We start from the raw sequence: 27,409 nt of genomic DNA, 5'->3' as shown, positions 1-27,409 counted from the left end.
TTACATTTATAGTTCTATATTCTCACTGGCCATTAGATGGCGCCGCCTCGGTTCACATTTATAGTTCTATATTCTCACTGGCCAATAGATGGCGCCGCCTCGGTTCACATTTATAGTTCTATATTCTCACTGGCCAATAGATGGCGCTGCGTCAGTTCACATTTATAGGTCTATGTTCTCACTGGCCAATAGATGGCGCCGCCTCAGTTCACATTTATAGATCTATATTCTCACTGGCCAATAGATGGCGCCGCCTCAGCTCACATTTATAGTTCTATATTCTCACTGGCCATTAGATGGCGCCGCCTCAGTTCACATTTATAGTTCTATATTCTCACTGGCCATTAGATGGCGCCGCCTCGGTTCACATTTATAGTTCTATATTCTCACTGGCCAATAGATGGCGCCGCCTCAGTTCACATTTATAGATCTATAGTCTCAAAGATCACTAGAGAAAGCACCATTCATTTTTCTTTGCCTTACATAACAGTTGAGAGTAGTAATTCTAGAGAGTCAGCTATGGGGCTCTTTATATCAACGCCTAAACATTTAATCGGCTCCACAGTGCCCCCTATAGTCTCTGTCGCGCTATAGTTTGCTATCGTCACATGACCACAAATTCTTACACATTCTAAGCTCAGGACACTAGAGTAAAAATTTTACTGTACAATATTGTCGCCTTTAACACGAGGTATTTTACCTAAGTTCATATCTATTTAAAGCTACGGTTGTGGCGAAATCCCAATGGGTCCGTTTGGTCTTCAAAAATATGGCCGCCATAGTGAGGCCTTAGTATTAGGGACATGTGATCTGGTGGGCGTGTCCGAGGCGGTAGCTCTGGTAGGACAGTCACCATCCTCTGGTTCTCATTGGTTGAGGAGCTGTCAATTAAACAGGAGCAAAGTAAACGGCAGGAGACGTGGGGGTAACAAAGGGCAGGTGACAGCAGAGGGGGCAGCGGCCGGTGCTGAGCGGAGCCGAGCGACCCCCGGACCAGGGAGGACTCTGACCGGCCAGACATGAAGTGTGAGAACTGCACCAAGGCGGTGAGCGCAGAAATGGCTGACACTTAACCCCTCAGCGCCCGGATTGCTGCACAGAACCGCAGACCACTGAGCACCGGGAGCGACACATGGTTAACCCCCGAGCTCCCAGCGCCTCACACACATATCCCTGAGCTGGCCCTTTAATTGATGATGAACATTTTTTTTGCATTGCAGCTTTTCTTTACATCCTATTTCTGGATCGGCCGATATTTGTGTCTCTCATTGATGTATCGTATCTAGAATGGACTTTCTGCATGGTTAATCTTGCATGTTTAGGCTGTGTTCACACTGCATGGGTTGTTTGGTTTTTTTTTTGGTTTTTTTTTTTTTAACCATGTTTTTGGAAAATATTAGAAAAAAAAATCACATTTGTGGCAAGGGCTTGTGCTGTGTAACTTTCTAGGTTCTGACTTGGATATTTCTGGATCATTTACTCATTGGCCGGTGATTTCCGCCGGGCGCACGCGGTTTCGCTCTTGTTCTTGCTGTATAATTCAGTGTGTCTGTGGTTGCTATGTGATACGGTGTACATGTACAGTAGATTTTGTATTGTTGCTATGGGTTACGGTGGACATGTTTAGTATCTATTATATATGTTGCTACGGGTTACATTAAGCCGCAGATTGTGCTGTAATATGTGGCTATGAGTTATGGTGTTAATGTGGTGGCCATGGGTTACACTACGTCTGTGTAGATTTTGTAGGCACATGTCATGGCTGTAGTATGCGGTGTACATGTTAGATCTGGTTGCTATAGGTTACTCTACCCTTGTGTAGTATGTTGCTATGGGTTACGCTGCACTTGTGTAGCCTTTACTGTAGTATGTTGCTATGAGTTATGGTGTACGTGTGCTTATGTGTAACATGCGATTGCTATGGGTTACACCTCCATCAGTGTAGATTTTTCAGGCACGTGTCACGGCGGTAGTATGCTCTTTACATGTTCTGGTTGCTATGGGTTACACTGCACTTGTGTAGTATATTTCTATGGGTTACTCTGCACTTGTGTGGCTTTTGCTGTAGTATCTGCTGTGAGTTACGGTGTACGTGTGCTTACAAGTAACGTGGTTGCCATGGGTTACACCTCCATCAGTGTAGACTTTTTCAGCCACAGGTCACGGCTATAGTATGTGGTTTACAGGTTAGATCTGGTTGCTATGGGTTACTCTGCACTTGTGTCGTATGTTGCTATGAATTACACTACACCCATATAGATTTTGCTTTAGTATGTTGCTACAGGTTACGATGTACATGTGTCTCTTCCGTGGTCCATGGCTTTTGTGTTACATGTGGTTGCTATAGGTTATTCGTCACCCATGTATATTGCTGTGGTATGTTACTATGGGTTTTGCAGGCACATGTTACGGCAGTAATATGCTGTTAACAGGTTAGATCTGGTTGCTATGGGTTACACTGCCCCTGTGTAGTCAGTTGCTATTGGTTACATTGCACTTGTGTATATTTTGCTGTAGCATGTTATTATGGGTTTAGCAGGCACAAGTCACCGCTGTAGTGTACTGTTTCCAGATCTGGTTGCTATGGGTTATGTTGGGCTTGTATAGGATGTTGCTATGGGTTACAGTGATTAAATTCACACGGCCTGAACTGGCGGCCCCATCGGTGGCCCTCGGCTGCTGGACTAAAGCCTTGCAAACCACCTAATACCTGCCTGCATCCTTGGTTCTTTTGTTGGTTACTGGTCCTGCCATGTTGTGGTGGGTGCTTCACACTGTAATGATGACATCAGTCCTCCTAATATGAAGAAACGCTGTCTAGTTAGAGCGGACATGGGTCGCTGCATAACCTTTTAGTTACATGTTGCTATGGGTTACGACGTACCTGTAGATTGTGCTGTAGTGTGTTGCTATGGGTTACAACACACATGTAGATTGTGCTGTCGTGTGTTGCTATGGGTTACGACACATGTAGATTGGGCTGTCGTGTGTTGCTATGGGTTACGTCGCACGTGTCGATTTTGCTGTAGTTTGTTGCTATGGACTACAATGTGTGTGCATGTACATTCCTTAGTATGTTGCTTAGATTTGGTTGCTCTGTAGGGTCTGCCATAGTATGTTGCCATAGAATACGTGGGGCTCATGTAGATCCTGCTGCAGTACGTTGCTATAGGTTACAGCGCACGCCTGTAGATTTCTATGACTTGTTATGTGGTTTGGTGACCTTAGTACATCGATCCTGGAAACCCCTCCCCAATATTGGCTTCAAACTTACACACAATGTGACAACTCTGGGTGCGTCCCCCAAAGTGGCAGCCATATTGTCAGTCTGGTACAATATTGGGCGATGAGTGCGCCTCATACCTGCCCGGCACCTACATGGTTAAACATCATGCCACCTTTATAACCAGTAGCTGACACAGGGCGAATTTATTCATGTTTGTTTCCTTTTAGGGGAGTTAGTGTGTGTGTGTGTGTGTGTGTGTGTGTGTGTGTGTGCTTTTTTGTCATTTTCCCCCCCCCCTCCCCCTCCATGATGTAGGTGATGGGTCCTTTGTAACCAGAGTAGATTGTTTGCGTGCCCTACATTCGTCCGCCCCTTCTCTCCTCCTGTGAGTGACAGCTCCAAATATTTTTGTGAGGGCCAACAATGGGGCGAGGAGGGAGGTAGACAAATATTTTGAGAGTAGCCGGTAGATTGTCATCACTCCTGGTATGTGACCCAATGACCAGGTATCTTCTCACTTCCCACTGTTTTTAGGTTGTTGTTTTTTTTGTTTTTTATTTTTTTTACATACTGTCATTGTTTTGTGGAGTCTTTTTTTTTTTTTGCCATTAAAGTTCTTGATAAACTTAATGATAAAACTGAGCAGTAACACAATGTTTGGCTAGATGAAAAACCGCCCTGGTGCTGCCGTACGTGTGGTCGGGCAGAGTTGTGGTAACTTGATAGTCGTTGACTACGTGAGATTTGTGACAGTCGTGCGGTGATGAGAGCTCGGTGGTGACATACAGGTCTATTTGTATTCCAGGTCTGTAAATTATGTACAATCAAATGGAAGCTTCCATGATTTTGTTTTGTGTGTGTGTGTGTGTGTATAACATTATATATATATATATATATATATATATATATATATATATATATATATATATAATGGTACACACCTTCTCATTAAGTTTTCTTTATTTTCATGACTCTGGCAATTGTAGTGTAGATTCACATTGAAGGCATCAAAACTATGAATTACATGTGGAATGAAATACTTAACAAAAAAGTGTGAAACAACTGAAAATATGTCTTATATTCTAGGTTCTTCAAAGTAGCCACCTTTTGCTTTGATTACTGCTTTGCACACTCTTGGCATTCTCTTGATGAGCTTCAAGAAGTAGTCACCGGAAATGGTCTTCCAACAGTCTCAAAGGAGTTCCCAGAGATGCTTAGCACTTGTTGGCCCTTTTGCCTTCACTCTGCGGTCCAGCTCACCCCAAACCATCTCGATTGGGTTCAGGTCTGGGGACTGCGGAGGCCAGGTCATCTGGCGTAGCCCCCATCACTCTCCCTCTTAGTCAAATAGCCCTTACACAGCCTGGAAGTGTGTTTGGGGTCATTGTCCTGTTGAAAAAATAAATGATGGTCCAACTAAACGCAAACCGGATAGAATAGCACGCCACTGCAAGATGCTGTGGTAGCCATGCTGGTTCAGTATGCCTTCAATTTTGAATAAATCCCCAACAGTGTCACCAGCAAAGCACCCCCACACCATCACACCTCCTCCTCCATGCTTCAAGGTGGGAACCAGGCATGTAGAGTCCATCCGTGCACCTTTTCTATAAAGACACGGTGGTTGGATCCAAAGATCTCAAATTTGGACTCATCAGACCAAAGCACAGATTTCCACTGGTCTAATGTCCATTCCTTGTGTTCTTTAGCCCAAACAAGTCTCTTCTGCTTGTTACCTGTCCTTAGCAGTGGTTCCCTAGCAGCTATTTTACCATGAAGGCCTGCTGCACAAAGCCTCCTCTTAAGGCTGGAATCACACTTGCGAGTGTAAAATCAGTCCGATTCTCATGCTAGAAAGTTGGACGATTTCTGTTCACATTTCATCAGTGTGCAATCAGTTTTTACCCTCACCAGCTGCTAATCATGTACTGTTATGCAGGGCTGTGGAGTCGGTAAGCCAAACCTTCGACTCCGACTCCGACTCCTCAAATTCTCTTGCACCGACTCCGACTCCGACTCCGGCTCCGACTCCGACTCCTACATATATTGCTTAGTTAGGTGAAAAATTTATTGTAGTACATGATGTGTATGTGAACATCAGACATTTAATAATTTTTATGATACGATAATCAAGATATTTGGATAGAACATAAAATATATTTATTGGAATACAACTTTAGAACACAAAAAACTGTAATAAATTGTAAATATGTAATACACTATGTAATATACAGTAGATTACATATATATCTTGTGTGTGTATATACACTGTGTGTGTGTGTATATATATATATATATATATATATATATTACATATTTACAATTTATTAGTTTTTTGTGTTCTAAAGTTGTATTCCAATAAATATTTTATGTTCTATCCAAATATCTTGATTATTGTATCATAAAAACAATTAAATGTCTGATGTTCACATTGTACTACAATAAATTTTTCACTTAAATATAAGCATTATACTAAATGTTATTATTTAGTAAAATATTCAGCACATTCTGCATTGCACTCCTGTCCCCAATTTATTATATATTTTAGGAGTCGGAGTCGGTGCATTTTATACCGACTCCGACTCCACCAAAATGAGCTCCGACTCCGACTCCACGACTCCGACTCCGACTCCACAGCCCTGCTGTTATGTACAGGAGCATTTACTTTGTACTCTGCTACATGCGTGAAATGTATTGCGAAAAACGCATGTCACTAGGATGTGTGCCGTTTGTTTGACCTTTTTTTTTTTTTTCACGCACCCATAGACTTGCATTGAAGAGACTTGTGCGAGAAACTCACCAAAATGCAGCATGCTGCGATTTTTATATTTTTTTTTTTTTTATTCTCCCCTCCCCCCTCAGTCGGATTTGGACTGAGTGAAAAATAGCAGATGGGAGATGCCTCATTGATTGATTAACATGGGTCTCAGTGCAATGCGAGATTTTCTCGCATTGCACACGTGCGAGTTAATCGCAAGTGTGAAGCCGGCCAAACAGTTGTTCTAGAGATGTGTCTGCTGTTAGAACTCTGTGTGGCATTGACCAGGTCTCTAATCTGAGCTGCTGTTAACCTATGATTTCTGAGGCTGGTGACTCTGATAAACTTATCCTCCGCAGCAGAGGTGACTCTGGGTCTTCCTTTCCTGGGGCGGTCCTCATAGTTTCTTTATAGCATTTGATGGGTTTTTGCCACTGAACTTGGGGACACTTTCAAAGTTTTACCAATTTGTCGGACTGACTGACCTTAATTTCTTAAAGTAATGATGGCCACTCGTTTTTCTTTACTTGGCTGCTTTTTTCTTGCCATAATACAAATTCTAACAGTCTATTCAGTAGGAAAATAAGCTATGTATCCACCAGACTTCTGCACAACACAACTGATAGTCCCAACCCCATTTATAAGGCAAGAAATCCCACTTATTAAACCTGACAGGGCACACCTGTGAAGTGAAAACCATTTCTGGTGACTACCTCTTGAAGCTCATCAAGAGAATGCCAAGAGTGTGCAAAGCAGTAATCAAAGCAAAAGGTGGCTACTTTGAAGAACCTAGAATATAACTTTTTTGTTAAGTATTTCATTCCACATGTGTTACTTCATAGGTTTGATGCCTTCAATGTGAATCTACAATTTTCAGAGTCATGAAAATAAAGAAAACTCTTTGAATGAGGTGTGGTCTGTAATATATATATGTATGTATGTGTCCTTTATCTCCCTGTTGAACAGTAAAATAGAACATATCCACTTTTAGTCTATGCTAATAATTAATTTGTAGTGTACTGAGGTTTTTTGTTGCGTTTGTGTATGAATTTTTCTTAATATGTAGCTTTTCATCTTATTCTATTTTTTTTCTATTATTATTATTATTATTTATTTTTCCCCACCAGGAATGTAGCAAGAAAAAAAAGAAAAATGAAGGCGATTCGGAGCATTCCGTGCCGCTGCCTCCGGAGGACGGAGACGAGGTGAGAGTGGGACGCCACCTTATCTAAAACTCACCATGTGTGGTTCAGGATGGTCCGTCACACACCCAACCCCTGAACCTTATCTGTTCCCTTCACCCCCGTCCTAGCCAGACTCTACGCCCTTCAAAGCTGACTGCGGCATTTGAAAAAAAATTATATCAGACAACTCGTGGGGGGGGGGAGTAGCATCCATACTCTGTAGGCATACCCCAAATACTCCTAGTGCTAGCAAAGGCATAGTCCTCTCTATTCCATTCTAGATGAGTAGTACCTTGTCACCAGATGTTATGAAACTACAACTCCCAACATTGCTCCAATGAGAATCCTTGACTTTTTTACTTCTTTCCGATTCTACTAGAAAAGTGAGTTTCACCGCCTGGCCGATGCCCGCATCTTCCTGAGTGATTGCCTGGCGTGTGGGAACTGTGTGACCTCGGAGGAAGGCGCCAAGATCTTTGCTCAGAACCAGAAGGAGCTTTTCAAGGTTTTAAGTCTCAATAAGGTATGAAAGTTAAAATGACAGTATCACCCAGAGCTGCATTCATAATTCTGCTAGTTTTATTTGCAATCTGTCAACACGCCATACCCATATACTTAGAGGCATCCATCAACATACAATCATGGGAGGTGGTCTGACTCCTGAATATCAGGCACAGTAAAGGTCACCGTGATCTGCAATATTCAGGCCACACTGACTTTCATAAAAGCGGTGTACCCTGGGGTACTGTAGGGATGCTTTCCAGCTCTTGTTTTGCAAGGGGATGTATCACACATTCATAGCCTATAGTAAAAATGTGCTATCTATTGAAAATCCCATTAATCACTTTAAAGCCCCATGACAAATGTCAATGGAGCGGATGTATGTGTATGGAACAGGCTCATGAGCTCAACTTGCTCCATAGAGGGTGGGTGCCAGCTGTGTAACACAGCCAACACCTGCCTCTAACAGCAGAGATCAGAGCTAGCGCCAGTCGCTGCTGATAAACCATGTAAATGTCACTGTAAGTCTGTCACAGCAGCATTTACATGGGGTAGCCCCAGCGGGGTGTTTTTTTGTTTTTGTTTTTTTTTAATTAATAATAATATTATGATGTTGTTGTTATTAATAAGCCTTACTTATTTTTTTTCTTTCCTTCTTCCATCTTGGGGCTTCTGGGCTTTATAGTATATAGCTCTGTATTACAATACACAGCAAAAATCACCATCGCAGTATGCAGTGCAACCAATCAAACCATAACGGCTTCAAGTCCCCTAAAGAAGACTGAAGTTAAAATAGAAAAATATATATATACTAGAAGGTGGCCCGATTCTACGCATCGGGTATTCTAGAATTTACGTATTGTGTAGTTCATGTATGATTTTTGTTATATATAGATAGATAGAGAGATAGAGAGAGAGATATATATATATATATATATATATATATATATATATATATATATATATATATATATATATATATATATATATGTATATGTTGTTGTGTGTAGTTACCAAGTGTTTGTGTAGGGCGCTGTACATGTTCTGGATGTTGTCTGGGTGTGATGGGGGGTGAGAGCGGTGTTGTTTGTGTGTTGCGTTGTTTGTGGAGCGCTGTGTGTCTGTAGCGTTGTGTGTGTGTTGCGCAGTTTGTGTGTGTGGTGTGTTTTGGGGGGAGGTATGTTTTGTGCAATGTGCGTGTTGTGCGGTATGTGCGTATATTTGTGTGTGCAGCGTTGTCTGTGTGTGTGGGTGTCTGTGTAGGGCAGTTGTTTGTGGTTCCCAGTGTGTGTGTGTGTGGTGTGGTGTGTTGTGCAGTGCGCGCGCGTATGTGTGTGTGTTGGGGGGAGGTGTGCACTTCCCATCGTGCTCCATCCCCCATGCAGCGCACTCCCCATCGTGCTCCATCCCGTATGCTGCGCACCCCCCATCGTGCTCCATCTCCCATCCTGCGCACTCCCAAACGTGCTCCATCCGCCATGCTGCGCACTCCCCATCGTGCTCCATCTCCCATCCTGCGCACTCCCAAACGTGCTCCATCCGCCATGCTGCGCACTCCCCATCGTGCTCCATCTCCCATGCTGCGCACTCCCAAACGTGCTCCATCCGCCATGCTGCGCACTCCCAAACGTGCTCCATTCCCCATGCTGCGCACTCCCAAACGTGCTCCATCCGCCATGCTGCGCACTCCCAAACGTGCTCCATCCCCTATGCTGCGCACCCCCCATCGTGCTCCATCTCCCATCCTGCGCACTCCCAAACGCGCTCCATTCGCCATGCTGCGCACTCCCAAACGTGCTCCATCCGCCATGCTGCGCACTCCCAAACGTGCTCCATCTCCCATGTTGCGCACTCCCAAACGTGCTCCATCCGCCATGCTGCGCACTCCCAAACGTGCTCCATCCGCCATGCTGCGCACTCCCAAACGTGCTCCATCCGCCATGCTGCGCACTCCCAAACGTGCTCCATCCGCCATGCTGCGCACTCCCAAACGTGCTCCATCCGCCATGCTGCGCACTCCCAAACGTGCTCCATCCGCCATGCTGCGCACTCCCAAAGGTGCTCCATCCGCCATGCTGCGCCAGCATCAGCCTCTCCGTCTCCAGCATCAGCCTCCCCATCCCAGCCTTCCCCAGGTTCAGCCTCTCTCCTCTCAGCCTCCTCCAGCACGCCGTGCTCCTCTGCCGACACTCACAGATCCGATCGCATACACTCACACACACCCGATCGCATACACTCACACACACCCGATCGCATACACTCACACACACCCGATCGCATACACTCACACACACCCGATCGCATACACTCACACACACCCGATCGCATACACTCACACACACCCACACACCCCCACCCGATCGCATACACTCACACCCACCCGATCGCATACACTCACACCCACCCGATCGCATACACTCACACCCACCCGATCGCATACACTCACACACACCCGATCGCATACACTCACACACAAAGACACACACACTGACGATATTGCACATATGCGCTGATACTCACAACATCCGGGGATATCACATGATTCTGGCCATGTGATCCCCCGGCAGGTCCTGGAAGCTCACAACAGCACAGTATCGCCGCCGAGAAGCAAGCGATATCCCAGGATGTTGTGAGTATTTGGATGCGATATGATGTGTGAGGTGTGTGTGAGTGTGATCTGATTTGTGTGTGTGTGTGTGTGTGCTGTTATGTGTGTGTATGTTCCGCAGCTGCAGGACCTTGATGTGTGGATGCGATGTGATGTGTGTGTGAGGTGTGTGTGAGAGTGAGTGTGAGCCGGTGTACACTGGTAACTATGATACACATCGGGTAACTAAGGGACCTTAGTTACCCGATGTGTATAATGGTTACCAGCTTTCACGGCCTCCGTCAAGATCCCAGCATCGCAAGGTTATGTCTGGCGCTGCCGGGATCCTGACGGAGCCGGTGTAGAAGCAAGCGATATCCCAGCATGTTGTGATGTGTGAGGTGTGTGTGAGTGTGAGAGTGAGTGTGATCTGATGTGTGTGTGTGTGTGTGTACTCGCCTGGGAATCGGAGCTCCGTGTCAGTTGGGCCAGAGCGAGCGTGCATTGCGTGAGGGGGGCGGGGCCTGCAGAGAGCCGGGGCGAGAGGCCAATCTGTGTGGGGGGGCGGGGCCATGGCGAGCCCAGCGGCCAATCAGCTTTGTGTCACCGTAAGGACACAATTTCGGAGCATGACAGACAGACAGAATAAGGCAATTATATATATACTAGAAGGTGGCCCGATTCTACGCATCGGGTATTCTAGAATTTACGTATTGTGTAGTTCATGTATGATTTTTGTTATATATATATATAGATGTTGTTGTCTGTAGTTACCAAGTGTTTGTGTAGGCGCTGTACATGTTCTGGGTGTTGTCTGGGTGTGACGGGGGGTGAGAGCGGTGTTGTATGTGTGTTGCGTGTGTTGCGTTGTTTGTGGAACGCTGTGTGTCTGTAGCGTTGTGTGTGTGTTGCGCGGTTTGTGTGTGTGTGGTGTGTTTTGGGGGGAGGTATGTTTTGAGCAATGTGTGTGTTGTGCGGTATGTGCGTATATTTGTGTGTGCCGCGGTGTTTGTGTGTTGGGTGTTGTGTGTGTGCAGCGTTGTCTGTGTGTGTGGGTGTCTGTGTAGGGCAGTTGTTTGTGGTTCCCAGTGTGTGTGTGTGTGTGTGTGTGTGTGTGTGTGTGTGTGGTGTGTGTGTGTGTGTGTGTGTGTGCATCAACCTCTCTTCTCTCAGCCTACCTCTCCCAGCCTCCCTCCTCCCAGCCTCCCTCTCCCAGCCTCCCCAGCATCAGCCTCCGCCAGCATCAGCCTCTCTCCTTCCAGCCTCCCTCTCCCAGCCTTCCCCAGGATCAGCCTCTCTCCTCCCAGCCTCCGTCCTCCCAGCCTTCCCCAGCATCAGCTTTCCCCTCCCAGCCTCCCTCAGCATCAGCCTTCCCCAGCATCAGCCTCTCTCCTCCCAGCCTCAGCCTCTCTCCTTCCAGCCTCCCCCAGCATCAGCCTCTCTCCTTCCAGCTTCCCTCAGCATCAGCCTCCCCTTCCCAGCCTTCCCCAGGATCAGCCTCTCTCCTCCCAGCCTCCTTCCTCCCAGCCTCCCTCAGCATCAGCCTTCTGCTCCCAGTCTCCCCCAGCATCAGCCTCCCCATGCATCAGCCTCCACCAGCATCAGCCTCTCTCCTTCCAGCCTCCCCCAGCATCAGCCTCCCCTTCCCAGCCTTCCCCAGGATCAGCCTCTCTCCTCCCAGCCTCCTTCCTCCCAGCCTCCCTCTCCCAGCCTCCCTCAGCATCAGCCTTCCGCTCCCAGTCTCCCCCAGCATCAGCCTCCCCAAGCATCAGCCTCCACCAGCATCAGCCTCTCTCCTTCCAGCCTCCCCCAGCATCAGCCTCTCTCCTTCCAGCCTCCCTCAGCATCAGCCTCCCGTTCCCAGTCTTCCCCAGGATCAGCCTCTCTCCTCCCAGCCTCCTTCCTCCCAGCCTCCCTCAGCATCAGCCTTCCCCTCCCAGTCTCCCCCAGCATCAGCCTCCCCAAGCATCAGCCTCCACCAGCATTAGCCTCTCTCCTTCCAGCCTCCCCCAGCATCAGCCTCCCCATGCATCAGCCTCTCTCCTTCCAGCCTCTCTCCTTCCAGCCTCCCCCAGCATCAGCCTCCCCTTCCCAGCCTTCCCCAGGATCAGCCTCTCTCCTCCCAGCCTCCTTCCTCCCAGCCTCCCTCTCCCAGCCTCCCTCAGCATCAGCCTTCCGCTCCCAGCCTCCCCAAGCATCAGCCTCCACCAGCATCAGCCTCCCTCGTCCCAGCCTCCCCCTCCCAGCCTCCCCCACCATCAGCCTCTCTCCTCCCAGCCTTCCCCATGATCAGCCTCTCTGCTCCCAGCCTCCTCCAGCACGCCGTGCTCCTCTGCCGACACTCACACACCCGATCGCATCCACTCACACACACCCGATCGCATCCACTCACACACACCCGATCGCATCCACTCACACACACCCGATCGCATCCACTCACACACACCCGATCGCATCCACTCACACACACCCGATCGCATCCACTCACACACACCCGATCGCATCCACTCACACACACAGACACTGACGATATCGCACATACGCGCTTATACTCACAACATCCGGGGATATCACATGCTTCTGGCCATGTGATCCTCCGGCAGGTCCTGGAAGATCACAACAGCACAGTATCGAGGCCGAGAAGCAAGCGATATCCCAGGATGTTGTGAGTATGTGGATGCGATGTGATGTGTGTGTGTGAGTGAGTGTGATCTGATTTGTGTGTGTGCTGTTATGTGTGTGTGCTGTTATGTGTCTGTATTTTCCGGCGCTGCAGGACCTTGATGTGTGGATGCGATGTGAGGTGTGTGTGAGGTGTGTGTGAGGTGTGTGTGAGGTGTGTGTGAGGGTGAGTGTGAGCCGGTGTACACTGGTAACTATGATACACATCGGGTAACTAAGGGACCTTAGTTACCCGATGTGTATAATGGTTACCAGCTTTCACGGCCTCCGTGAAGATCCCAGCATCGCAAGGTTATGTGTGGCGCTGCTGGGATCCTGACGGAGCCGGTGTAGAAGCAAGCGATATCCCAGCATGTTGTGATGTGTGAGGTGTGTGTGAGAGTGAGTGTGATCTGATGTGTGTGTGTGTACTCACCTGGGAATCGGGGCTCCGTGTCAGTTGGGCCAGAGCGAGCATGGATTGCGTGAGGGGGGCGGGGCCTGCAGAGAGCCGGGGCGAGAGGCCAATCCGTGGGGGGGGGCGGGGCCATGGCGAGCCCAGCGGCCAATCAGCTTGTGTGTAGTTACCAAGTGTTTGTGTAGGGCGCTGTACATGTTCTGGGTGTGACGGGGGGTGAGAGCGGTGTTGCGTTGTTTGTGGAGCGCTGTGTCTGTAGCGTTGGTGTGTGTGTGTGTGTGTGTGTGTGTGTGTGTGTTGTGCGGTGTTTGTGTGTGTGGTGTGTTTTGGGGGGAGGTATGTTTTGAGCAATGTGTGTGTTGTGCGGTATGTGCGTATATTTGTGTGTGCTGCGGTGTTTGTGTGTTGGGTGTTGTGTGTGTGTGTGTGTGTGTGTGTGTGTGCAGCGTTGTCTGTGTGTGTGGGTGTCTGTGTAGGGCGTTTTGTGGTTCCCTGTGTGTGTGTGTGTGTGTGTGTGTGTGTGTTGGGGGGAGGTGTGCACCTCCCATCGTGCTCCATCCCCCATGCTGCGCACCCCCCATCGTGCTCCATCCCCCATGCTGCACCAGCATCAGCCTCTCTGCCCGCAGCATCAGCCTCTCTGCCCGCGGCATCAGCCTCTCTGCCCGCGGCATCAGCCTCTCTGCCCGCGGCATCAGCCTCTCTGCCCGCGGCATCAGCCTCTCTGCCCGCGGCATCAGCCTCTCTGCCCGCGGCATCAGCCTCTCTGCCCGCGGCATCAGCCTCTCTGCCCGCGGCATCAGCCTCTCTGCCCGCGGCATCAGCCTCTCTGCCCGCGGCATCAGCCTCTCTGCCCGCGGCATCAGCCTCTCTGCCCGCGGCATCAGCCTCTCTGCCCGCGGCATCAGCCTCTCTCCACAGAGCATCAGCCTCTCTGCCCGCGGCATCAGCCTCTCTGCCCGCGGCATCAGCCTCTCTGCCCGCGGCATCAGCCTCTCTCCACAGAGCATCAGCCTCTCTCCACAGAGCATCAGCCTCTCTCCACAGAGCATCAGCCTCTCTCCACAGAGCATCAGCCTCTCTCCACAGAGCATCAGCCTCTCTCCACAGAGCATCAGCCTCTCTCCACAGAGCATCAGCCTCTCTCCACAGAGCATCAGCCTCTCTCCACAGAGCATCAGCCTCTCTCCACAGAGCATCAGCCTCTCTCCACAGAGCATCAGCCTCTCTCCACAGAGCATCAGCCTCTCTCCACAGAGCATCAGCCTCTCTCCACAGAGCATCAGCCTCTCTCCACAGAGCATCAGCCTCTCTCCACAGAGCATCAGCCTCTCTCCACAGAGCATCAGCCTCTCTCCACAGAGCATCAGCCTCTCTCCACAGAGCATCAGCCTCTCTCCACAGAGCATCAGCCTCTCTCCACAGAGCATCAGCCTCTCTCCACAGAGCATCAGCCTCTCTCCACAGAGCATCAGCCTCTCTCCACAGAGCATCAGCCTCTCTCCACAGAGCATCAGCCTCTCTCCACAGAGCATCAGCCTCTCTCCACAGAGCATCAGCCTCTCTCCACAGAGCATCAGCCTCTCTCCACAGAGCATCAGCCTCTCTCCTCCCAGCATCAGCCTCTCTCCTCCCAGCATCAGCCTCTCTCCTCCCAGCATCAGCCTCTCTCCTCCCAGCATCAGCCTCTCTCCTCCCAGCATCAGCCTCTCTCCTCCCAGCATCAGCCTCTCTCCTCCCAGCATCAGCCTCTCTCCTCCCAGCATCAGCCTCTCTCCTCCCAGCATCAGCCTCTCTCCTCCCAGCATCAGCCTCTCTCCTCCCAGCATCAGCCTCTCTCCTCCCAGCCTCAGCCTCTCTCCTCCCAGCCTCAGCCTCCCTCTCCCAGCCTTCCCCAGCATCAGCCTCTCTCCTTCCAGCCTCCCCCAGCATCACCCTCTCTCCTTCCAGCCTCCCCCAGCATCAGCCTCTCTCCTCCCAGCCTCCGTCCTCCCAGCCTTCCCCAGCATCAGCTTTCCCCTCCCAGCCTCCCTCAGCATCAGCCTTCCCCAGCATCAGCCTCTCTCTCCTCCCAGCCTCAGCCTCTCTCCTTCCAGCCTCCCCCAGCATCAGCCTCTCTCCTTCCAGCCTCCCCCAGCATCAGCCTCTCTCCTTCCAGCCTCCCTCAGCATCAGCCTCTCTCCTTCCAGCCTCCCTCAGCATCAGCCTCTCTCCTTCCAGCCTCCCTCAGCATCAGCCTCTCTCCTTCCAGCCTCCCTCAGCATCAGCCTCTCTCCTTCCAGCCTCCCTCAGCATCAGCCTCTCTCCTTCCAGCCTCCCTCAGCATCAGCCTCCCCCTCCCAGCCTTCCCTAAGATCAGCCTCTCTGCTCCCAGCCTCCTCCAGCACGCCGTGCTCCTCTGCCGACACTCACACACACAACCGATCGCATACACTCACACACACAACCGATCGCATACACTCACACACACAACCGATCGCATACACTCACACACAACCGATTGCATACACTCACACACACAACCGATTGCATACACTCACACACACAACCGATTGCATACACTCACACACACAACCGATTGCATACACTCACACACACAACCGATTGCATACACTCACACACACAACCGATTGCATACACTCACACACACAACCGATTGCATACACTCACACACACAACCGATTGCATACACTCACACACACAACCGATTGCATACACTCACACACACAACCGATTGCATACACTCACACACACAACCGATTGCATACACTCACACACACAACCGATTGCATACACTCACACACACAACCGATTGCATACACTCACACACACAACCGATTGCATACACTCACACACACAACCGATTGCATACACTCACACACACAACCGATTGCATACACTCACACACACAACCGATTGCATACACTCACACACACAACCGATTGCATACACTCACACACACAACCGATTGCATACACTCACACACACAACCGATTGCATACACTCACACACACAACCGATTGCATACACTCACACACACAACCGATTGCATACACTCACACACACAACCGATTGCATACACTCACACACACAACCGATTGCATACACTCACACACACAACCGATTGCATACACTCACACACACAACCGATTGCATACACTCACACACACAACCGATTGCATACACTCACACACACAACCGATTGCATACACTCACACACACAACCGATTGCATACACTCACACACACAACCGATTGCATACACTCACACACACAACCGATCGCATACACTCACACACACAACCGATTGCATACACTCACACACACAACCGATTGCATACACTCACACACACAACCGATCGCATACACTCACACACACAACCGATCGCATACACTCACACACAGACACTGACGAAATCGCACATACGCGCTCACACTCACAACATCCGGAGATACCACATGCTTCTGGCCATGTGATCTTCCGTCAGGTCCTGGAAGGTCACAGCAGCACAGTATCGAGGCCGAGAAGCAAGCGGTATCGCTGGATGCTGTGAGTGTGTGGATGCGATGTGAGGTGTGTGTGAGGTGTGTGTGAGAGTGAGTGTGATCTGATGTGTGTGTGCGTGTGGATCTTCCGCCGCTGCAGGACCTTGATGCGCTTGTAACCATGCTAGCATGGTTACCAGCTGGTAACTATGCTAGCATGGTTACCAACGTATCCCGTCCCCCGCTCGCACGGGAGCCCACACCAGCATACGGCGGCAAAGCCAGCAATGCGAGGGTAAGTGTCGGCTGGGCTGGCGGCGTACGCTGATGTGGGCTCCCGAAGGGGGAGGGGGAGTACAGTACTCACCTGGGAGTCGTGGCTCCGTGACAGCCGTGTCAGTTTGGGGAATTCGGGGGGGGAGGGGGCGTGGCCAGAGCTAGCGTGCATTGCGTGAGGGGGCGGGGCGTGGCGTGGCCGAATTGCCAATGCCTGCAGGGTGCCGGGGCGAGAGGCCAATCTGTGGGGGGGCGGAGCCTGGGCGATCGGCTGGCCAATCCGTGTGGGGGCGCAGCCTGGGCGAGCTGCCAATCCGTGTGGGGGGGGTGGGGCCATGGCGAGCCCAGCGGCCAATCAGCTTTGTGTCACCGTAAGGACACAATTTTGGAGCATGACAGACAGACAGAATAAGGCAATTATATATAATATGGAAATAAACATTTATTCTGGTTATTGGGAGTTTAACCACTGAGCTTGCACTGATTACAGGTGATGATTGCACACGTGCACTGCTTCCATAGAGAATGAGTGGCAGTGCGGATGGACAACTGCCATTATTATTATTTTATATTTATTATTCCCAAGCAGGGGTTTCCCCGATCCTACAATTAGATGGGATCTTCATTTTTAGAACCTCCTCTAACTAAGTAGTTCTTGCTTATTCTAGTGGTAAATTGTTATAAATGGAGTATGCCTTTTTAAGTTGGTAGGGATAAGTCTTCTTGTAGGGCGTTAACACTTTTCCAGCGAGCCTTCAGAATTGTGAATGCAGCTCTGAAGTATATGACCTGTTATAGATTTTTGCTAGTGATCAGCGGCCACTACCATGCTCTGTACTCGAAACAGGAGTCAGACGTTTGGACGGGCTCAATTCATGCACCATGTGTTATAGAAGTCAATTGGAAACTCCAGAATTTTTCCAAAAGATCTTCCGGGAAAAATGCTTGAATCCCACATTGACTTCCATTATACTCTGTAGTCGAGTCTGTCCAAAGTTTGACTACTTATTACGAGTACCGAGCAGTCAAGCATGGTAGTGCTCACTCATCACTACGCGTTACGAATATCGAGCACCCGAGCATGGTAGTGCCCGCTCATCACTAATTTTTACCCTTTTGTCCCCTAGAAATGTGACTCTTCCCTCCATAGACTGGTGGTGGCGTCGGTCAGTCCGCAGTCTGTGCCTTATTTTGCTGTCAAGTTCCAGCTTTCAGTTTGTGAGGCGGCCAAGAAGCTCTGCGGCTTCCTCAAGAGTCTGGGTAAGTAGAAGTATCACTTAAGAGGGTTTTCAGTATTCGAAAAGATATTTAGCTGCTTTCTCTCAGAAGCGGCCATCCCCTGACCACGTGTTGTGTCTCGTATTGTAAGCCCCCATTTAAATACATGTTCCTTTTTGCAAAAAAAAATAACGTCTTGTATTGTCCTTCTTCAGGCGTCCATCATGTGTTCGATACAACGATCGCCGCTGATTTCAGCATCCTGGAAACTCAGAAGGATTTCATCCAAAGGTTTCGGCGGCAGACCCAGGATGAGCACGCCTTCCCCATGTTCGCCTCTGCTTGTCCAGGTAAGGTCAGATACCTCCGAGAGGAGGAGGTTAATAACAATGTGCTGCGATAAGCGGCTCCAGAATTGCTAAACGGATGCTTATTTTCTCTATGGACAACCATAAAACTGAGTAGGCCCAGGAAGCCGAGATTGGTGCTGCTGCTTGCCCTTAAGTCCATAAGATCATATATCCGCCCCCTCCCCAATCTTGAGACACAAGCCAGACTTGTCATTATAGGGTTACCCATTGCAATTTGCTAAGACCTTGTGAGAGAAGAAATTTCAAGGCTTCTTGAGGGCCTGAGGCTAAAGATAAGGCGGCTCTGTCTGGAAAGTGACGATCCGCCAGCAGCGAAGCCAGGAATAGTGCAGGTTCTGCTGAGTCAGGGACGTTCCTATGTGACGGCAGTCCTGCCCTGGTGGGTGAGAGGTTAATCTCGCCCTGTGGCCATAGTGCTAACATCATATTCACTAAAATCCCATAATGCACTGCTCTGCCCCCTAAATAAGAATCGAATGAGCAGCGATTTCAAGAAGTGAATCTGCTGACGGAAGGGTTAACCACAATAAATTAAGGGAAGACAACAATCCGATCTGCAGATGGTGGTAAACAATGACTCAGCCGAAATTCACAGGAATGGAAACAGACAGGACGTCCAGAGGGACGAGGTTATATCTCACATGTCACATAATACCGTATAATGATTGCCTAATGTACCCAGAGCCGCTGAACGGCCACCCCTCCCCCCCACCCCAGATACTGCCATACAGGTGACATGGGGTGTCCTGCTTCAGAATAAATGCAGAATATAGATGGTCTTTTCAGACATTATAAACTGCTATAATCCTGCCCCCTATGTACAAGAATATAACTACTATAATACTGCCCCTATGTACAAGAATATAACTACTATAATACTGCCCCCTATGTACAAGAATATAACTACTATAATACTGCCCCTATGTACAAGAATATAACTACTATAATACTGCCCCCTATGTACAAGAATATAACTACTATAATACTGCCCCCTATGTACAAGAATATAACTACTATAATACTGCCCCATATGTACAAGAATATAACTACTATAATACTGCCTCCTATGTACAAGAATATACCTACTAGAATATAATTTCTTACGGTTCTTCCACGTTGCTCCTGTGAACCTTCTGTCGTATTTTAGGATGGGTACAGTATGCGGAGCGTGTTCTGGGTGACCTGGTTACGCCGCACATCTGCACCGCAAAATCCCCACAGCAGATCATGGGGTCACTAGTGAAGAGTTACTTTGCATCACAGAAGGTGAGACTGAGATCCTCTTATGTTTCTGATGTGGAAAAAAAATGTGGTTTCTGATAATGACCCCAGTATACATGTGTGTTCTCTCTTCCAGAATCTGTCCCCGGATAAAATATTCCACCTCGCTGTGGCGCCATGTTATGACCGAAAGATGGAGGCCCTCCGAGAAGATTACTACACCGACCTGTTCAACTGCCGGGATGTCGACTGTGTGCTGACATCAGGTGAGTGGCACCCCTGTATCGGTGGCGCAGGAGCCAGCGTATCGGAATGGGGTAGGGGTAATGTCCTAACAATTGGCTTGGGACTCAAGCAGTCAGGGGACCCCTAAGTTCCGACTTTTAGTCCCACCCAGTAAAAATTATAATGACCAACCTCACAAATTATATAATTCAATATATATAATTTTTTTTTTTTTTTTAAATTTTAGGAGAAGTGATGCAAATTATGGAAGAAAGAAATATTTCCGTCAAAGAAGTGGAAGAATCTCCGCTAGAACATGTGTGAGTTATGAGCCTATTATTTTATTTACATTTTTTATATATATATATATATATATACCGTGCCTACAAGTAGTCTTCAACCCCCTGCAGATTTAGCAGGTTTGATAAGATGAAAATAAGTTAGAGCCTGCAAACTTCAAACAAGAGCAGGATTTATTAACAGATGCATAAATCTTACAAACCAACAAGTTATGTTGCTCAGTTAAATTTTCAACATAAAAGTGTGGGTCAATTATTATTCAACCCCTAGGTTTAATATTTTGTGGAATAACCCTTGTTTGCAATTACAGCTAATAATCGTCTTTTATAAGACCTGATCAGGCCGGCACAGGTCTCTGGAGTTATCTTGGCCCACTCCTCCATGCAGATCTTCTCCAAGTTATCTAGGTTCTTTGGGTGTCTCATGTGGACTTTAATCTTGAGCTCCTTCCACAAGTTTTCAATTGGGTTAAGGTCAGGAGACTGACTAGGCTACTGCAACACCTTGATTTTTTTCCCTCTTGAACCAGGCCTTGGTTTTTTTGGCTGTGTGCTTTGGGTCGTTGTCTTGTTGGAAGATGAAATGACGACCCATCTTAAGATCCTTGATGGAGGAGCGGAGGTTCTTGGCCAAAATCTCCAGGTAGGCCGTGCTATCCATCTTCCCATGGATGCGGACCAGATGGCCAGGCCCCTTGGCTGAGAAACAGCCCCACAGCATGATGCTGCCACCACCATGCTTGACTGTGGGGATGGTATTCTTGGGGTCGTATGCAGTGCCATCCAGTCTCCAAACGTCACGTGTGTGGTTGGCACCAAAGATCTCGATCTTGGTCTCATCAGACCAGAGAACCTTGAACCAGTCTGTCTCAGAGTCCTCCAAGTGATCATGAGCAAACTGTAGATGAGCCTTGACATGACGCTTTGAAAGTAAAGGTGCCTTACGGGCTCGTCTGGAACAGAGACCATTGCGGTGGAGTACGTTACTTATGGTATTGACTGAAACCAATGTCCCCACTGCCATGAGATCTTCCCAGAGCTCCTTCCTTGTTGTCCTTGGGTTAGCCTTGACTCTTCGGACAAGCCTGGCCTCGGCACGGGTGGAAACTTTCAAAGGCTGTCCAGGCCGTGGAAGGCTAACAGTAGTTCCATAAGCCTGCCACTTCCGGATGATGCTCCCAACAGTGGAGACAGGTAGGCCCAACTCCTTGGAAAGGGTTTTGTACCCCTTGCCAGCCTCGTGACCCTCCACGATCTTGTCTGATGGCCTTGGAATGCTCCTTTTTGTCTTTCCCATGTTGACCAAGTATGAGTGCTGCTCACAAGTTTGGGGAGGGTCTTAATTAGTCAGAAAAGGCTGGAAAAAGAGATAATTAATCCAAACATGTGAAGCTCATTGTTCTTTGTGCCTGAAATACTTCTTAATACTTTAGGGGAATCAAACAGAATTCTGGTGGTTTGAGGGGTTGAATAATAAATCACCCTCTGAATAAACTTTTCACAATTTAAAAAAAAATAAAAAATAAAAAGAAATAACATTCTTTTTTGCTGCAGTGCATTTCATACTTCCAGGCTGAGCTACAGTCCAAGTGTCAAAATGCCATGTTAATTCCGAATGTGTAAATGTGTCCGGGGGGTGAATACTACGTGTGTGTGTGTGTGTGTGTGTGTGTGTGTGTGTATATATATATATATATATATATATTTTTCGGACTATAAGACGCACCAGACCATAAGACGCACCCTGGTTTTAGAGGAGGAAAATAAAATTTTAACCAAAAAATATGGTCATGACACACTGTTATGGGGCGAGGATCTGCTGCTGACACTGTTATGGGGGTAATGTCCCCAAATTCTCTACTAAGGTACCCCATTCTGATAAGGATCCTCCTGCTCATATACCCCCCATCCATCCTGCTCATGATATACCCCCCATCCATCCTGCTCATGATATGCCCCCCATCCATCCTGCTCATGATACGCCCCCCATCCATCCTGCTCATGATACGCCCCCCATCCATCCTGCTCATGATACGCCCCCATCCATCCTGCTCATGATACGCCCCCCATCCATCCTGCTCATGAAATGCCCCCATCCATCCTGCTCATGATACGCCCCCATCCATCCTGCTCATGATACGCCCCCATCCATCCTGCTCATGATACGCCCCCATCCATCCTGCTCATGATACGCCCCCATCCATCCTGCTCATGATACGCCCCCATCCATCCTGGTAAATGGCGTGTATCCTGTGGCACAGGAAAAAAAAAAATAAACGTTTATACTTACCCTTCCTCACTCCCTGAAGCACCGATCTCTGTCTCAGCTGCAGCGCCGCTGTGTGGAGCAGTCACCGGTGTCTGCAGCATCGCGTCTTCCTGTCTGTGCCGGCGGTAAGCTGATCGATTCTGGTGGTTACTAGCGGCGCGCACAGCGATGACGTCATCGCGGTGCGCGCCACTAGTGTCCAGATCAGCTGACCGCCGGCACAGACAGGAAGACGCGATGCTGCAGGGGGGCGGCTCCACACACGGTGACGGGTGAGTACACTGATTCACTGCACCCCGCGCTGATAATGATGCACGGGGGGCAGTGAATACAGCCGCACATGATCACTCCAGGCTGTAGTTGCCAGGGGTGATCACGGCCGGCTGCTAATTATGCATGCACCCCCCCCCGCCTATCACCCCGCCCACCTGTCAGCGCCGGTTTCGCTGAGAGATGATGGGCGGGAGGATGGGCGTGCATATGTAATGAGCGGGCCCACGTGGTCACGGCAGGCTGTTACAGCCTGCTCGTGCCACCGATGACACGCTGCACTGCGGCACCCTCATTCCCCACAGCCTTATAGTCAGACCATAAGACGCACCCCCCACTTTCCCCCAACATTTGGGGGGGAAAAAGTGCGTCTTATGGTCCGAAAAATACGGTATGTATAATATAATATTGTGTGTGTGTGTGCGCCCCTTTAAGAGATCTGGATTTTATACTAGAGCTGCACCATGAGTTTCCATCCGCCTAACACTACCAGCCCCTATGGGGTAATCCCTCTGCGCACGCTGATCATGCGACTGCTCCGACCTGCTGACATCGCACCACTGCCTTGTGATGGAAAAATAATTCCCTGGCACCCTTCGTTGGCCAGTCAGCAGGTTAATTTTTAATCCCTGCCCGCGTTATCAGTGCACTTTCACTTTTATTCCCATTAACAAAGTGCTTTGTTGTGTTTTTATTGGGCAGAGGGAGCTGTAACCCATTCATGACCACTACATGGTGCTGATATACTGATCCCTGCACTACATTACTGCACTTGCCACTAGATGGTGCTCACACCTAGGGCTGAGCAGGCCCGGGCTGTAAATGTACGGACCCGCACGGTTTCGGCACTATTCCCGGGTGCGGGATTCCGGCTGCACGATCCGGAACCGGCAATTAATAAAAAATGAAAAAAAAACAATAAATAAATGAGCGTTTCATACTTACCGAGGCTCTGTCATGGCGGCACACTGCTTCCGGGTCGCGCTTTCACTTCCTGTGCTGTGCACGCAGTCCCACAGCTTTCCGTGTTTTCCCCGCCCACCGGCCGTCCTCTCAGCTGTGATTGGTTCCTGGCAGATGTGCCCCCCCAGCCTGTGACAGTGTCTGCCGTGCAGTCATCGCTTATCGCGGTCAGTACTACGCTGCACTCAGAGCGGGCAGCCGTACTCTATGGCTGCTCGCTGTGAAATGTAGCAGAGCTGGATGTGTCTTCGCTGGATCTCGTGTGGATTACGCTGGAGCTGCAGGGTGTTGGGATAATAAAGTGGTGAAGGAGGAGGCTGCGTGTGTAATTTATTCTAAATAAAGGAATTTTTCTGTGTCCTGTTTATTTACTGTAATTTACAGGTTTGTGATGCGGGTATCTCACAGACGCCCGTGCAATCACAAACCTGGGGTTTAATAGGAGCCATGAGCTGTTATTAACCCCTGCTATTACCTTGATTGCCACCGCACCAGGGCAATCAAGATGAGCCGATATCTCCCCGGAATGGTCGCATGTAACAGATGCGGCTATGCCGGACGGCTGCGGGCTGAGGACATACCAGCCCCCGGCTGGCGTTCTCATGGCTGGGAATGAAAATTGGGGGGACTGCACGTCATGATGTTTTTGTTTTTTTTTTTTCTTAATTATTTAGTTAAATTAAAAAAAAACACATGCGGTTTATTTTAGGCAGCAGTCACAGCGAGGGACTCCCACAAGTCTGACATTGCATCACCCGCACACTTCTGACAGGATTGTGCATGTGTTTCTAGGTACATGCACGCTCATGTTCAGACAGCAGCAGGCTGTGCCGGGTGATGTCAGACCCGCACGAGGCTGACAGCGCATCACCGGCACTGCTGCACACTTCTGAAAGGAGCGTGCATGTGTGTGCAATTTTTATCCCAGATCTGCATCTCCTGGCAAAAAACGGCCAAAAACCTGCAGTATGAAAACCATTTCATTACCGTTTTCTGCCAGGAGATGCATATTTGTTGGTGAAGTAATACACCAAAATCCTGCACCAAATTTGCACCTCCTGGCACAAGACCGCACAAAAACAGCGTCTAAATGTTTGTTTCTTTTTAATTTTTGGACCAAGGGATGTAAATTGTGTGATTATTACAATTTTACACCATATTCCAGCACCAAATGTGCACCTCCTGGCAAAAATTGTGGAAAACTAACCGCGGCAAAAAATTGCGTCAAAACACCGTGTTTTTTTGCCAGGAGGTGTAGATTGGATGCAGGAATATGGTGTAAAAATCTCAGCATCAAATTTGCATCCCTTGGCCCCCCAAAATAAAAAATAAAATTTTGCTACAGGTGGAAATTTGGTGCTGAAAGCTGGTGCAGACGATTTCACCACCAAATGTGCACCTCCTGGCAAAAATCGCGGAAAAATAACCGCGGCAAAAAATTGCTTCAAAACACCACGTTTTTTTGGTAGGAGGTGTAGATTGTAGATTAGATGCAGGAATTTGATATAAAAATTTCAGAAAAAAAAATCTGCATCTCTTGGCCAAAAAGACTGCGATTTTTTTTTTTTTTTTTTTTTTTTTTTTTTTTGGAGATGCAGGTCTGTGAACTCAGTGACCTCCACCTGAGGTCAGGTTACCTGCAATCACAGATGAAGGACCGTGGGAACCTCCAGCTGTGACCGAAAATGACCTGAGTGATGTCACCGCTCAATGTGGAGCTCATTCATTCTCTGGAGCTCACAGAGAGCGGTCGGTCGTGCCTCTCTCTGTGATATTCAGATGTAGCAGAGCTGAAGCGGCGTGGGACGTTGTGTGGATTATGCCGGAACTGCAGGGTTTTGGGGTTAATAAAGTGGAGAAGCAGGGGTGTTTTGTATTTTATTCCAAATAAAGGATTTTTCTCTGTTTGTGTTTATTTACTGCCATTTACAGGTTTGTGTGATGCAGGTATCTGATAGACGCCTGAGCCATCACACAAACCTAGGGTTTAGCAGCAGCTATGTGCCCTTGCTAACCACTGCTACTACCCCGACTGGCACCGCATCACGCCAGCGGGAAGAGCCAATAGCGCACACCGGTATGGTCGCACCTAACAGATGCGGCATTACCGGACAGCTGCGGGCTGAGGATATACCAGCCCCCGGCTGGCGTTCTCATGGCTGGGGATGAAAATACGGGGAACCGCACTTTTTTTTTTTTTTTTTTGTTAACTTTCACTGGAATCACACATGCGAGTCTGCCATGGCAGCACCCGGCAGCCTCGCACGTGTGACTCTGAGCACTGTATACACAGCACAGATACAGCGCGACGGCGGGGGCTGCAGCTGCGCGCTATACCTGTGCTGCCGAGTGTTTATTTACCACCGTGAACTGACCGACAGACTGCACTGCTTTCCCCGCCCACCGGCCGTCCCGGCGCCTGTGATTGGTTGCAGTTAGCTGACACTCAGGGTGGGGGCGTGTCTAGCTGCAACCGACGCGAGCCGGTGGGCGGGGAAAACCATGAATATTGAATTGTCTGCTCCGGAAGGTTACAGCGTGACCCGGAAGGAGTGTGCCGCCATGACAGCGCCTCGGTGAGTATGCTGCGCTCGCTCCCAGCCCCCTAGCCCCTCCACAAACATTTTTAACCTCCGGATTCCGGTCCCCATTGACTTATATGGGCACCGGATTCCGGAGCGGATCGGACTTATTTTTAAGTCCGTTAAAGACCCGCAGGCCCCGGATTATTGGCATCCCGCTCAACTCTACTCACACCCTATAACCCATCCCCTCCATGTTTACACCTCCTGCTAGATGGCGCTGACACTCTACACTACACCCGCCTCAAGATTTACTCCTCATGCCACTAGATGGCACTGGTGCCCTAGACCCCATCCCCCTTCATGTTTACTCCTGCCACTAGATGGCGCTGACACCCCACATTACATCCCCCTCAAGGTTTACTCGTCATGCTACTAGATTGTTCTGACACCCTACACTTCATGTCCCTAACCTTACCTTCCTGCCACTAGATGGCGCTGCCTTCCTACACTACATTGCCCTCTAGGTTTTACTTCTCTTACTTCTCTTACCACTAGATGGCACTGATATACAGACACCCTACTGCTGCCACTAGATGGCACTGACACCCTACACTACATTCCCCCTTTTTTAGGTTTACACCTCCTACCACTAGATGGCGCTGACACACTACACCCATTCTTCAAGGTTTACTACTTCTGGCACCCTACACACATCCGCCTCAAGGTTTGCAGCTTCTGCTATTGGATGGTGCTCATATGTTGAGACCCCCTGCCCCCCACTAGATGGCGCCTATGTGACATTACAGCAGTATGTTTGTCCTTCTGGTTCACTCGTGACCCCTTCACTAGAAAACCAGTGAATTCCTGTTTCACCATATTTATCCAAAATTAATTGGTAATCATTGTGAAAATGACAGGACATGGCTAATGATTTACCTGCACTCACGTAACAACT

The 27,409-nt window shown here is 49.0% G+C and overlaps 1 protein-coding gene across 1 annotated transcript in view; it reads left to right on the top strand.

Annotated features, from left to right (window-relative positions):
* Positions 1-883: 883 nt before the first annotated feature.
* NARF (nuclear prelamin A recognition factor) overlaps positions 884-27,409 on the top strand; it is a 30,498-nt gene continuing 3,972 nt past the window's right edge. Inside the window, exons 1-8 of the mRNA XM_075347870.1 lie at positions 884-1,046; positions 7,109-7,186; positions 7,545-7,688; positions 18,221-18,353; positions 18,527-18,661; positions 19,830-19,948; positions 20,040-20,169; positions 20,376-20,448. Coding sequence (XP_075203985.1) covers positions 1,020-1,046; positions 7,109-7,186; positions 7,545-7,688; positions 18,221-18,353; positions 18,527-18,661; positions 19,830-19,948; positions 20,040-20,169; positions 20,376-20,448 — 839 coding nt within the window. The 5' untranslated portion in view covers positions 884-1,019. The remainder of the gene's footprint in view (positions 1,047-7,108; positions 7,187-7,544; positions 7,689-18,220; positions 18,354-18,526; positions 18,662-19,829; positions 19,949-20,039; positions 20,170-20,375; positions 20,449-27,409) is intronic.

This window comes from Anomaloglossus baeobatrachus, chromosome 5, assembly GCF_048569485.1.
Source record: "Anomaloglossus baeobatrachus isolate aAnoBae1 chromosome 5, aAnoBae1.hap1, whole genome shotgun sequence".
Lineage (NCBI taxonomy): Eukaryota > Metazoa > Chordata > Amphibia > Anura > Aromobatidae > Anomaloglossus > Anomaloglossus baeobatrachus.
This window is presented reverse-complemented; position numbering and strand designations above follow the sequence as displayed.